A 13,091-nucleotide genomic window follows, 5' to 3' on the forward strand; every position below is an offset into this window, starting at 1 on the left:
TGAGCGAGTCCTACTAGCACTCACCTTTCCCACTAATATTGTGAAGGTAAGAAGTTACTGATATGCATTATTAACCATATACACTTAAGCAGTGACATATTATTGTTTCAATTTAGATTTAGATTTTATCCTGTATCCATATATTTATTTTAAGAATTTCATTATTATTAAATTTGGAGCCAATAAAATTCCCAGATATTCTAATTTACAACCCTGCAGTTCTTCTTGATCTCGCCCTGTCTTCCTGTGAGGGTATCAATAGATCCCATTTTCACCATGGCTGCTCCTAACTTAATAGCCCATGCAGCACCAGATACGGCATTGTTCCTTACAATCCCGGCCGTCGACCGGCTAGTCAGAAGCGTTTGATCCGATTCAAACATGCCCTGGTGGTTCTTAAAATCATGCCAAATTCATGAGACATTGTTAAATTTTTCCAAATTTACTGGTGATTGTAAAGAGAAAAAAGTGCTTTACTTTGTGGGGTTTACACCGCCCCCTTGCATTGACATTCCATTGATTGTAGAAAACCAGCCACTGTCTTTTGCTGTTATTTTTTGGCCATGAATCAGGTCCATCTGGTGGCACTAATTTCCCATCAATCTTCACGAGAACAAAATAAAGATAAAAATTCAAATCAGGTTTTGGTTAAGGTAAAATTAAAGTAAAAAAATTATCAACCAAAATTTCTCTCCTAGATAATTCTATATAAAATTTCAAGATTTAGAAGGAAAGCTACATTACTTGAAATTTAAGGCCAGAACTACACCGTCTCCAATGGAACGAAAGATCTCACATTGACAACAGTAATATTTGAAACACATGCTCAAGAATTACGATTCCTTAGACTTCCAATGCTGTAGGAAGAAAGAGGATTAGGGTAGAATTAAACTTGAAATCATCCAATTCGAACTTTGGAGCGTTGGTTGTACCTTATTCCATGACTTGGGCTGCAAGTAATGTTCTTAATGTCTACATTGTAACAATCAACTCCTAATGAGACGCAATCAACGCCTACATGAAGCATTTCAAGCCACGATAAGGGTGAGATTTCGAGATATTAGAGAGTTGATAAAGACATGTCGAATCGGAAGCTGCTTTTGTGTAATTACCATGCGATATTAGTGAATTGTATAGTTTCACATTGTTTGTTCTATGTGAATTCCATTTGTGTTAGGACTCAAATAAGTAGGTGCTTTTATGGTAAGTGATTCTAGGTGGACGTTTTGACAGTTATCGAACCGGAAATGAAACTGGGGGCTGTTCTTAACTCTGAGTCCTTGCACTCTCAGATTGGAGCTCATGAAAAATCTTATGGCCTGCGAAAAAGAAAATTAATCCGTAAACATAACATTTCAAGCAATACTGAATAAAGCTCATATCAGAAATAGCAATAGCTCAGAAAGATACATTAGTTTTGTAAAAGTTAAACACCAGGTAAATTATTAGTTTCACAAATTTTATACGGTAGATAAATTATCTTATAAAGTTATATGATTTGTGGGGGTTCGTCTGATGTTCTTGCAATGGCAACACCAAAAGCATCAACTTAATCATGAAATGGAAGAAGTGAAAAGATCACAGCAAAATCCATTTCAGTTCTTCTTTTCTAAACCAGTTCTCAATCTGGAAACCGGGAGACTAAATGAAATGGAAGAAGTGAATACGGTAAGGGCAGGTCCCTTGCTCTTAATTATATCAAAGCTCCTAAAGAAAACACCGAAAAAATGATGATCGTGGGACAATGTTTCTTCGACGATGTATCGAAAAGATAGAGCACAAATAAAAGAGAACGGAAAAGTTCGTGTCTTTATCATCTTTGTGAGCCAAATGACGACTTCAGATGTGTAAATTGAGATTCTATGCTTTGTGAAATTCAAACTTAGAAATGCTAAAAACCCTTAAACGAGACATGCGTCACATTTGAATTTAATTTTAACGACATTATATATGAATTGAACCAAATTGTTATTAACCGAAATTATGATCTGGTAAATTTTTTTTGTTATCAATCACCACAACTGTTTATTACTTACTAAAATTATGAATAAAATTGCATGTAAATACAAAATTAAAATGTCAAAAATCACAGAATCAGATGCTTCACCTCCAAACAACTTTACCAAATCATGATTTTCCCGCCTTATTTTTAACAAAGCCCAGAATCGTTCCCGCCACGAGTAACTCCAAAACGACGCCGCAGAGCCCAAGCCCAACGCTTGTTTACATTTTCCCTCGCAACCAAACGACACCGTCGGACCCAAAACCCCACACCCTGACAAAACAAGACTCAATCCCCGAAAATACCCTCGTAGAAAATGGCAATGACTACAGAAACCACCCAAATGGGGAAGTAAAATTTCATAATCCTCAGTCCTTTTTCGTCACAAGGAAAAATCAGTTCCTTTAAAGCACCCGTTCTCCAGAGCCCTCGAAAACCATAAATCCCCCACTCACTCTTCTCCGATTCGAAAAAACCTTCCCTGCGATTTTTCATTTTTCCATCTCTCTCTCTCTCTTTCTCTCTTTCTCTCTCTCTACCTCTTCAAACTCTCTCTCTTTCTCTCTCATCCCTCGCTTCGAAACCCTAGGTTCTCTCTCTCCCTCTCTCGCTCTATCTCTCACTCTAAAATTTGCGTTTTGGTCAATGTATCGGGTACTTGTCGCCGCGAAGCCCTAGAGCCCCAAACTGAAACCCTATTCGACATTGCGGAGCCGCAGAAATTCGCAGAAGGCCGTTCCTGAAGGTTCGGAAAGGTACGATTTCTGTTTCTGTATAGCTGTTCATGGATTAATTTAGTGGTTTTCGACGATTTTTGTATGTTTGGGGAGGTAATAGGAACCCTAATTTGGTTATCGAGTTGGGGATTTTTTATTGGAAAGTCGAAAGGGAGTTGGTGACGATGATTTTCGGGGGTTTTCCGGATATAATTTTAGCTTTCTATGAATGTTGATGTTGTCGTGAAACCCTAGTAAACTTGTGCGAAACCCTAATTGAGATTTTTAGGACTTTTATTGCAAAAAATAAAAATAAAAATAAAAATTTGGATATTGATAAAGTGCGAATTTTGTTCTTGAGTTAAAAAATATATTTAATTGTCTGAAAGTGATAAGTTGATGTTTGTCATATGTAGAAACTGGTTGTAATGGCTGATCGTCGAAATGGAAATAGCCAGCCCGCTAATGGGAAGACTGCAGCTGGAGCAGGAAGTGCCTATAACATTGATTTGAAAGTCTTCAGTGAGAGATTGAAGTTACTTTATTCTCACTGGAATAAACATCGATCTGATTTGTGGGGTTCTTCTGATGTTGTTGCAATAGCGACACCAAAAGCATCAGAAGATCTGCGGTACCTTAAATCTTCAGCATTGAATATTTGGCTGGTGGGTTATGAGTTTCCAGAGACCATTATGGTTTTCATGAAGAAGCAGATTCATTTCTTGTGCAGTACAAAGAAGGTGTCTTTGTTGGAAGTTGTTAAAAAGTCTGCCAAGGAAGCTGTGGGTGTTGATGTTGTGATGCATGAGAAGACAAAGAGTGATGATGGAAGTGCTCTGATGGAGGCAATTTTCCGTGCCATTCGTACTCAATCGAAGGCTGATGGCCATGACACAGCTGTCGTTGGACATATTGCAAGGGAGGCCCCTGAGGGAAACCTCTTGGAAACATGGTCCAAGAAGCTTGAGGAAGCAAATTTTCAGTTGGGCGATGTAACAAATGGGTTGTCTGACCTGTTTGCTGTTAAGGACAATGACGAGATTTTAAATATCAAGAGAGCTGCTGTCTTGTCTGCTAGTGTCATGACCGAAGTAGTTGTTAAAAAGCTTGAGACTGTTATTGATGAGGAGAAGAAAGTCACCCATTCTTCTTTAATGGATGAGGCAGAGAAAGCTATTATGGAACCATCTAAAGCTAAAGTGAAGCTCCGGGCTGATAATGTTGATATCTGTTACCCCCCAATATTTCAGAGTGGAGGACAGTTTGATCTCAGACCCAGTGCTGCTAGCAATGATGAGTTGCTTTATTATGATTCAGCTAGCGCGATCATATGTGCTGTTGGGTCCCGCTACAAGAGTTACTGCTCAAATATTGCCAGGACCTTTCTGATTGATGCTACTTCCAGTCAGAGCAAGGCATATGAAGTTCTCTTCAAGGCCCATAATGCAGCCATTAGTGAGTTGAAGCCTGGGAAGAAGGTCAGTGCTGCTTATCAAGCTGCCCTTGCTGTGGTGGAGAAGGAGGCTCCTGAATTAGTATCAAATTTGACAAAATCGGCTGGGACTGGTATCGGCCTTGAGTTCCGTGAATCTGGGTTGAATATAAATGCAAAGAATGAGCGGTTGGTGAAAGTAGGCATGGTCTTTAATGTGTCACTTGGGTTTCAGAACTTACAGAGTGGTCGCAGCAATCCCAAAAACCAAAACTACGCTTTGTTGCTTGCGGACACTGTAGTTATTAGCAATGACAAGCCAGAGGTGGTGACAAGTAGAAGCTCTAAGAATCTTCAGGATGTGGCATACTCCTTTAATGATGGAGATGAAGAGGAAGCTGAAAAGCCCAAAAAACCGAAAGATGAGGCTAATGGAAGGGAGGCCTTAATGTCCAAGACAACATTGAGGTCAGACAATCATGAGATTTCGAAGGAGGAACTCCGCAGGCAACATCAGGCAGAACTTGCCCGTCAGAAAAATGAAGAAACTGCCCGCAGACTTGCTGGTGCTGGATCTGCACCGGGTGACAATCGTTCTGCAGCAAGGGCTTTAACGGATTTAATTGCCTACAAGAATGTAAATGATGTCGCTCCACCAAAAGGTCTGAATCAACTAATGATTCAGATTGACCAGAAGAATGAAGCTGTTCTGTTGCCTATTTATGGCAGTATGATCCCTTTTCATGTTGCAACCATAAGGACAGTTTCCAGTCAACAGGACACGAATCGGAACTGTTATATCAGAATCATGTTTAATGTCCCTGGGACTCCTTTTAGTCCTCATGATGCCAACTCACTGAAGAACCTTGGGTCTATATATTTAAAAGAAGTTTCATTTCGCTCCAAGGATCCAAGGCACATAAGTGAAGTGGTACAGGCGATTAAAGGGCTGCGAAGGCAAGTTGTGTCCAGGGAGTCCTTGATAGCTGAGAAGGCGACACTGGTTACTCAGGAGAAACTCCAAATAGCTGGTAACAGATTTAAGCCAATAAGATTGTCTGATCTTTGGATTCGACCTGTTTTTGGTGGCCGTGGAAGAAAGATTCCTGGTACTCTTGAAGCTCATGCAAATGGGTTTCGTTATTCTACCACCAGGCAAGAGGAGCGCCTGGATGTTATGTTTGCAAATATTAAGCATGCCTTTTTCCAGCCAGCGGAGAATGAGATGATCACTCTCCTCCACTTTTATCTGCACGATGACATCATGGTGGGCAACAAGAAAACAAAAAACGTGCAATTCTATGTTGAGGTGATGGACACAGTTCAGACCTTGGGAGGTAGTAGGAGGTCTGCCTATGACCCAGATGAGATTGAAGAAGAGCAGCGGGAGAGGGATAGGAAGAACAAAATAAATATGGATTTTCAGAACTTTGTGAATCGGGTTAATGAGCTTTGGGGGCAGTCACAGTTTAGGGACCTTGAGTTTGATCAACCTCTGAGAGAGCTTGGTTTCCATGGTGTACCTCATAAATCATCGGCATTTATTGTCCCTACTTCAACCTGCTTGGTTGAACTGATAGAAACTCCTTTCCTTGTTGTCAGTCTAAGCGAGATTGAGATTGTGAATCTGGAAAGAGTTGGCCTTGGGCAGAAGAATTTTGACATGACAATTGTATTCAAGGACTTCAAAAAGGACGTTCTCCGGATTGATTCGATCCCTTCAACAGCACTTGATGGTATCAAGGAATGGCTCGACACAACTGACCTCAAGTATTATGAGAGCAGGCTGAATCTCAACTGGAAACAGATACTGAAGACAATCACCGATGACCCGCAGAGCTTCATTGAAGATGGAGGTTGGGAATTTTTGAATTTGGAAGCGTCTGATTCAGAGTCTGAACAGTCGGAGGAGTCAGACCAGGGTTATGAACCATCAGATATTGAATCTGCTGAATCAGAAGAATCGGATGATGAGGATTCTGATAGTGAATCGGTTGTGGAGTCTGAGGATGAGGACGGAGAAGCAGAGTCAGATGAGGATGGGTTATCGTGGGATGAGCTGGAGAGGGAAGCAAGCAATGCAGATAGGGAGAAGGGGAACGAATCAGACAGTGAGGAGGACCGGAAGAGAAGGAAGGCGAAAGCTTTTGGGAAGTCTCGAGCCCCACCTCGTAGTAGCATCCCGAAGCGGAGTAAGATGAGATAGATCGTGTGATTGTTTCATGTCAGTCGCATGTTAATGTTTTAAGAAGTCGTCTGACGGTAGTTACTTGGAACTCTTAATTTTACTAGTTCGGTTTAAGTTATTTCGTTATCGCTTTTTGGACCGAATAGACTTATGTTGCAGATGCGGAGTAAGACTAGACCTTTTGCTTGTAAATTGTAGTATTATGCTGGAAGTAAAAGCTTTATCACCGTTTGTGTTGTCTTAACTTGTTTAGGTCTTTGATTGCCTCTGTTCTTCTTGTTTAATTTCCACAGTTGGAAGAATTATGAATGTTGCTCTATAGTGCACCTCATTTTTTTGTACTTTTGTTTCCCAAGTTAGAGAACGAATTTTTTTCGCAACACCGTATTGTTCTTAAAAATAAAATTGCTATTTACCAATGTAAGTTAGGTTAGTTGGTTAAAGACAATATGATGTTTAGATTATAATATCATTTTGCGCGTAGCTCCGACGTCCACCATTCTTTATCCATATGCATTCAAATGCATGCCATTTCTGGGGTTGTGGAGGAAGCAAGGGAGAATCGAACGATGTTATTGGTTGGAACGAAGGATAAGACGGTGAACGATTCAGACCAAAATCCATCAGTTCATGTCCAAATTCAAATTCATCCATCCATTCGCCCAAGTACAAGTTCAAGAACATATTCATTCCTTACCCTAATACAACCAAAACAAGCTTTGCATGCATCCGCAAGGGATATACATTTTACCCCGTTGGCGTTTCTTCACCTGCAAGTAACTTATTACCAAAAAACCACATTCACTACAGGATTCATAAAGCAACCAAAAAAAGTGCCAAAAGTTTGGTAAAAGATATATCCATGTGTGGGAGGATAAAATCCAATTTCGACTTATGGGCCAATACCAATCATCCAAAAATTGCGGTCTGCAAGAAAAACAGTGAGGAAAGCCCACAATTAGTATACAGATGCAAGGGAAACATGTCTAGATAACTACCTCCACTACGGAGGACCACTAAAGAAGAGGGAGAGGAAGACAAGTCGTGGTACTTGTTTCCCAAGCATGTAGTCCTATAAATGTGGAGAGGAGCCAAAGATCAAGGTTTGTAATTAGAACCCAAGAGAAAGCAGATAATAGAAAATCAATTGACTGACTTGAGCGTCGGAGTATCTCTTGCAGGTACCCCGCCCAGACTAGCTACAGAGAAAGACTGCCACCAATGTCACCTAAATTTGGGCCTCTTGGGCAGGCTGCCACCAATGTTCCTCTTGTCGGGAACTCGAGCCTTTCCAAAAGCCTTAACCTTCCTTCTTGCCCTCTCCTCTTCACTGTCCGACCCATTCCCTTTTTCCCTGTCTGCGTGGCTTGCTTCCCTCTCCAGCTCTTCCCATGTCTTTCCTTCGGCCTCTTCTGAGTCTTCTCCGGTTTCTTCTTCCTCATCATCTTCCGACTCCACCAATGACTCGCTGTCATCATCCTCCTCATCTGAACCTGAATCCGACTGTACATCTGAAGGCACATACCCATGGTCCGACTCCTGAGAATTGTCGGAATCCGAATCACTAATATCCATGTTCAAAAATTCCCATCCACCATCCTCTATGAACTTCTCGGGGTCATCAGTAATGGTTTTGAGGATAGGACGCCAGTTGAGATTCAACCTACTCTCATAATACTTGAGATCAGTAGTATCTAACCACTCCTTAATTCCATCTAGAGATGTCGAGGGAATAGAATCAATTCGGAAGACATCTCGCTTGAAGTCCTTGAAAACAATAGTCAAATCAAAGTTCTTTTGCCCTAGACCAACTCTCTCAAGGTTTACTATTTCAATCTCGCTCAGAGTAATTACCACAAACGGTGTCTCTATCAGCTCAACCAGACAGCTTGAAGTTGGGACAATGTAAGCTGACGCTTTATGAGGTACTCCATGGAAGCCAAGCTCTCTAAGGGGCTGATCAAACTCAAGATCAAGTGATTTGAATGGAGGTTGCCCCCACGAATCATTTACTCGGTTCACAAAGTTCTGGAACTCCATATTAATTTTGTTCTTTCGTTCCCTTTCACGTTGCTCTTCCTCGATCTCATCAGGATCATAGTTTGACCTCCTTCCACCTCCCAGTGTCTGCACTACATCCATCACCTCGGCATAAAATTGCACGTCCTTTGTCTTTTTGTTTCCTACCATAATATGATCGTGCAGATGAAAGTGCAGCAGGGTAATCATTTCCTTCTCAGCTGGCTGGAAAAATGCATGTTTGATATTGCTAAACATAACATCGACACGTTCTTCAGACCTTGAAGTCGAATACCGGAATCCATTCGCGTGGGCCTCCAGTGATCCAGTGAGCTTTCTTCCACGACCCCCAAAAACGGGGCGAATCCATAGATCTGGCAATCTTTTTGGCTTGAATTTGGCTCCTGAAATTTGCAGCTTCTCCTGCGTAACTAAAGTTGCCCTTTCAGCTTTTTCAGATTCCCTTGAGGCAACCTGCCTGCGAAGAGTTTTAATTTGCTGTACTACTTCACTTATATGCCTCGGGTCCTTGGAACGGAATGAAACTTCCTTTAAAAAAATTGACCCTTGAAACTTCAGGGTGTTTGCGTCATGAGGGCTAAACGGAGTACCAGGTACATTAAAGATTATACGGATGTAGCAATTCCGGTTAGTATCCTGCTGGCTGGAAACACTTTTCACTGTGGCTATGTGAAAAGGAATCATGTTTCCATAAACCGGCAAGAGGATAGCTTCATTCCTCTGGTCAACCTGAATCATCAACTCTTTTGGAGCAGGCAGATCATTGACATTCTTATATGCAATCAGATCACCAATTGTCTTCCCAGCACCACGATTGTCGTTAGCTGCAGAAGCCCCACCAGCAAGTCTTCTAGCAGTTTCTTCATTCTTTTGGCGGGCAAGTTCGGCTTGGTGCTGCCTTCGTAGCTCTTCTTTCGACATTTCATGGTTGTCTGATCTAAGTGTGGCCTTACTCATCGCACTCCCGGCACCTTTACTACTGGATCTAGGTTTTGCCTGCTCTTCTTCTTCATCATCATCATTGAATGAGTACGCCACATCCTTAACAGCTTTGCTTGAATTAGTCAATACTTCCGGGGTCTCCTTACCAACAATAACTGTATCTGCTATTAACAGTGAAAATATCTGGGTCTTAGGGTCTTTTGTCTGTGCCTGCACGTTCTGCAAACCCAGAGAAACGTTGAAAACCATGCCTGGTCTCAAAATTCGGTCATTCTTTGCATTAAGATTAAGCCCCGACTCACGAAACTCAAGGCCAATTCCAGTTCCAGCTGTTTTAGTCAAGTTTCCAGCCAGCTCTGGAGCCTCCTTTTCAACTACTGAGAGCGCAGCTTGGTATGCAGCACTTAACTTCTTCCCAGATTTTAAATTACTGATTGCAGCTTCTTGGGCTTTAAGCAGAACCTCATATGCCTTGCTCTGCGTAGAATTTGCATCAATCAGATAAGTTCGAGCAATATTGGAGCAGTAGCTTTTGTACCTTGATCCGACAGCACATATAATCACACTAGTAGAGTCATAACAAAGGTTCTCATCATTGCTTGAAGCACTTGGCTTCAGATCAAATTGTCCTCCACTCTGAAAAATTGGAGGATAGCAAATATCAACATTTGCTGCCGTCAGCTTCACCTTAATTTTTGCAGGCTCCAATATGACCTTTTCCGTGTCATCCATCAATGAAGAATGGGAAATTTTCTTTTCCTCATCAATGACCTTCTCAAGCTTAGGTACCACAAAAGTCTTCATCACTGATGAAGTCAAGTATGCCGCTTTCTTCACATATGTAAGCTCAACGGGGTCTTTGACGGCAAACAAGTCTGAGAACCCATTGGTCACATCACTCAACTCAAAATTAGCATTCTTCAACTTCTCACTCCAAGTCTCCAAAAGTTTCCCTTCAGGAGCCTCTCTTGCTATGTGTCCAACAACAGGAACATCGGAGCTCGAGTGGGCATTTACATCTCGGAATATGCTATCCATCAGTCCGGTTCCATCCTGGCCTTTGAGTTTCACATGCATCACCACTTCAACACCAACAGCCTCTTTTGCAGGCTTTATCACAACATCAAGGAGAGAAGCCTTTTTCTGGCTACACAAAACATGGATCTGCTTCTTTGCAAAAACCATGATAGTTTCTGGGAACTCGTAACCGAGCAACCAGATATTCATTGCTGAGGATTTCAGATACCGCAGATCCTCAGAAGTTGGAGGAGTTGCTATTGCAAGTGCATCAGATTCACCCCATAGATCACTACGATGTTCCCTCCAATGTGAATATAACATCTTTAACCGCTTGCTGAAGTTATTGAGATCAATGGAATATGCACTGGCGGTTGCTGTTGCGGTTCCTGATGACTTCCCATTCGCAGGTTTGACATTACCTTTTCGTTGCTCAGCCATTGATGACACTTCAGATATAGGTTGTACAACCTTGGAAAATCAGCCTGCTGAGTATGCTGATCAGCATAAACTGTGAGAAATAACAAATGTTTATCAGTTCGCTTCCCGCTCTCCACATAGTGAAAAGTTGACCTGAAAACTTTTCTTGATTTAGCTTTCTCCGTATACAATACCAATAGTACATACTAACACCAGCACATGTAAAATTCAAATATCACTCACTCTTGAGAACTTGGCATCAAAATTTATTACCTATATTGAGATTCAAGCTCAAACGGCAATAAGAAATCGTATATTGTTAACCGTCCTTTTCCACTAAAACTCGAAAATTTTTAATCTTTTCTTTGTTTTCCAACAACCCTTAATCTTGACATTCAAAATTTAATGCCGAAGTTATATTAAAGTTCAGATTTGCTTTCAACCAATTATCAGGAACGAAACAGAGTATCACACACACACACACACACACAAAAATTAAAAAAAGAAAAACAGAGGATCCCTCTGGAGCAGTCAACAATATCAATATAAATTTAACTTCTAATCATAAAAAATTAATAACAAATCGATTGAAATCGAAAACTTGTTTAAGTAATTACTTTGCGATTGATCGAAAAGATTTTGAAAACTTGTTCCCAGCTAATTTCTCAATCTCCCAAATGAAGCTCCCAGCTTGATGCATCATACCTGACCTGAAAAAACCATTTCCAATAAGCCATTGACAAAATTATTTCCAAGTTGCTAAATTTGCTTCTCAAATTTTCAGATTCTGAAGAAACAAACAAGATCCATTTACTGATGGAAATTCAATTTTTTTTTTTTTTTTGGTAATTTTCGATGCAGAATCTAAACACAATCATCGGATTGACGAAGCTAAAGTCAGCTGCTTGGATATCAAATCCTCAAAATTTGAAGGAAAAAAGAAAAAATCAGTTGATCAAATTGAATAAAAACTTGAACTTTACCAGCTTTTGGTGGAGGATTCGGAGGAGGACTCGTTTGCCAATTGGGTCTCTGAAACTGGTACCAAAATAGAAAAGTGAAGCTGATTTGGGGGGAATTGGAGGATGAATTTGGATCGAAATGAGAGGTTTAGGATCAATCTGTGAAGATTAAGAAGATTGAGAGGGGAACTACAAATAATTGAGAGATGGAAACAGAGAGAGAGAGAGAGAGAGAGAGAGAGAGAGAGAGAGAGAGAGAGCTGTGGATGAAGACTTGACCTGATTTTTACTTTGTATTTATAATTTCCATACAAGAACAAAAACGACGTCGTTCAGGTCGATGAAAATATTATAATCTCTTTCTATACTCAACTTAAATTTTAAATGTTAATTGTCTATGTTACCCTATTGCATAATTACTATTAAGTACAAAATGAAATTAATAATAAAACTCATATTTCTCAATAAACCCAGACACTATAATTAAACCCTAGCATCACCATTTGTTTATCCTAAATCTATCATGTCTAAAACCCTAAGGGGGCGTTTGTTGCGCCGGACTATCTCGGACTGGATTAGCTTTAATGACTAAGCTGGATTGGCTTAGACTAGACTAAACTGGACTAACTTAGTTAAGCGTTTGGTGCAGTATTGGACTAAGAAGCTGGATAATAACAAATTCTAATATTATATTATTTAATATATAAATTATTAATATTTTATTATGATCTTATCTTTTTCTTCATCTTTTCCTACAATTTTTGTCCCACTCTTTTCCTCTTCTCTCATCGTCCCACCCTCTCCCTCTTTTTTTCCTCTTAGACCTCTCAATTCATGTCTTTTTCTCATTCCTGGTCAAACTCCTTATTGATTCCAGTCTCTATTAGGGGTGGGCACGGTGCGGTTTGGTGCGGTTCCACCCCTAAACTGGAACCGGAACCGCAATATATTAACGGTTCGATTCGGTGCGGTTCCACTTAAATTTATTACTAGAACCTTACGGTTCGGTCTACACCGGTTCCGATTCGGTTCTCGCCGGTTTACGGTTCCTAATAATAAATTATTTGAACACCAAATCATTATGCATTCAAATACTAACTATCAATAGATTTGCGGGAAAATATTTTCCTTATCACCTTTTCTTCTTAAAATTGCCAATGCAACTGTTGTTTATTTGCAAGAAAATATACATAAAAGTGGAATTCCAGATAACTTAAACAATTGTGAGAGGAGAGGGAGGGGAACTATGCTTCTGATTAATGTTAGAAGAATACATCACTTACTTCTAAACAGATGATTCTCTAAGCTTCCTTTCGGCATGAACTCATACACCAAAAGGCGGTTCTCACCCTCCAAGCAGTACCCGATAAGC

The 13,091-nt window shown here is 40.5% G+C and overlaps 2 protein-coding genes across 2 annotated transcripts; one reads left to right on the forward strand and one right to left on the reverse strand.

The window, feature by feature from the left end:
- Positions 1-2,433: 2,433 nt before the first annotated feature.
- Positions 2,434-6,582, forward strand: LOC137721728 (FACT complex subunit SPT16). The gene is made up of 2 exons (XM_068460751.2): positions 2,434-2,757; positions 3,135-6,582. Exon 2 carries the CDS (start codon positions 3,147-3,149, stop codon positions 6,354-6,356), a length of 3,210 nt encoding a protein of 1,069 aa, XP_068316852.2. The 5' UTR covers positions 2,434-2,757; positions 3,135-3,146; the 3' UTR covers positions 6,357-6,582.
- Positions 6,583-7,181: 599 nt separating this feature from the next.
- Positions 7,182-11,987, reverse strand: LOC137721727 (FACT complex subunit SPT16-like). The gene is made up of 4 exons (XM_068460750.2): positions 11,741-11,987; positions 11,375-11,467; positions 7,524-10,848; positions 7,182-7,410 (listed from the first exon to the last, which is right to left on the reverse strand). Exon 3 carries the CDS (start codon positions 10,776-10,778, stop codon positions 7,563-7,565), a length of 3,216 nt encoding a protein of 1,071 aa, XP_068316851.2. The 5' UTR covers positions 10,779-10,848; positions 11,375-11,467; positions 11,741-11,987; the 3' UTR covers positions 7,182-7,410; positions 7,524-7,562.
- Positions 11,988-13,091: the final 1,104 nt, after the last annotated feature.

This window comes from Pyrus communis, chromosome 4 (assembly GCF_041283825.1).
Source record: "Pyrus communis isolate YQ-2024b chromosome 4, ASM4128382v1, whole genome shotgun sequence".
In the NCBI taxonomy this organism is placed as follows: Eukaryota; Viridiplantae; Streptophyta; class Magnoliopsida; order Rosales; family Rosaceae; genus Pyrus; species Pyrus communis.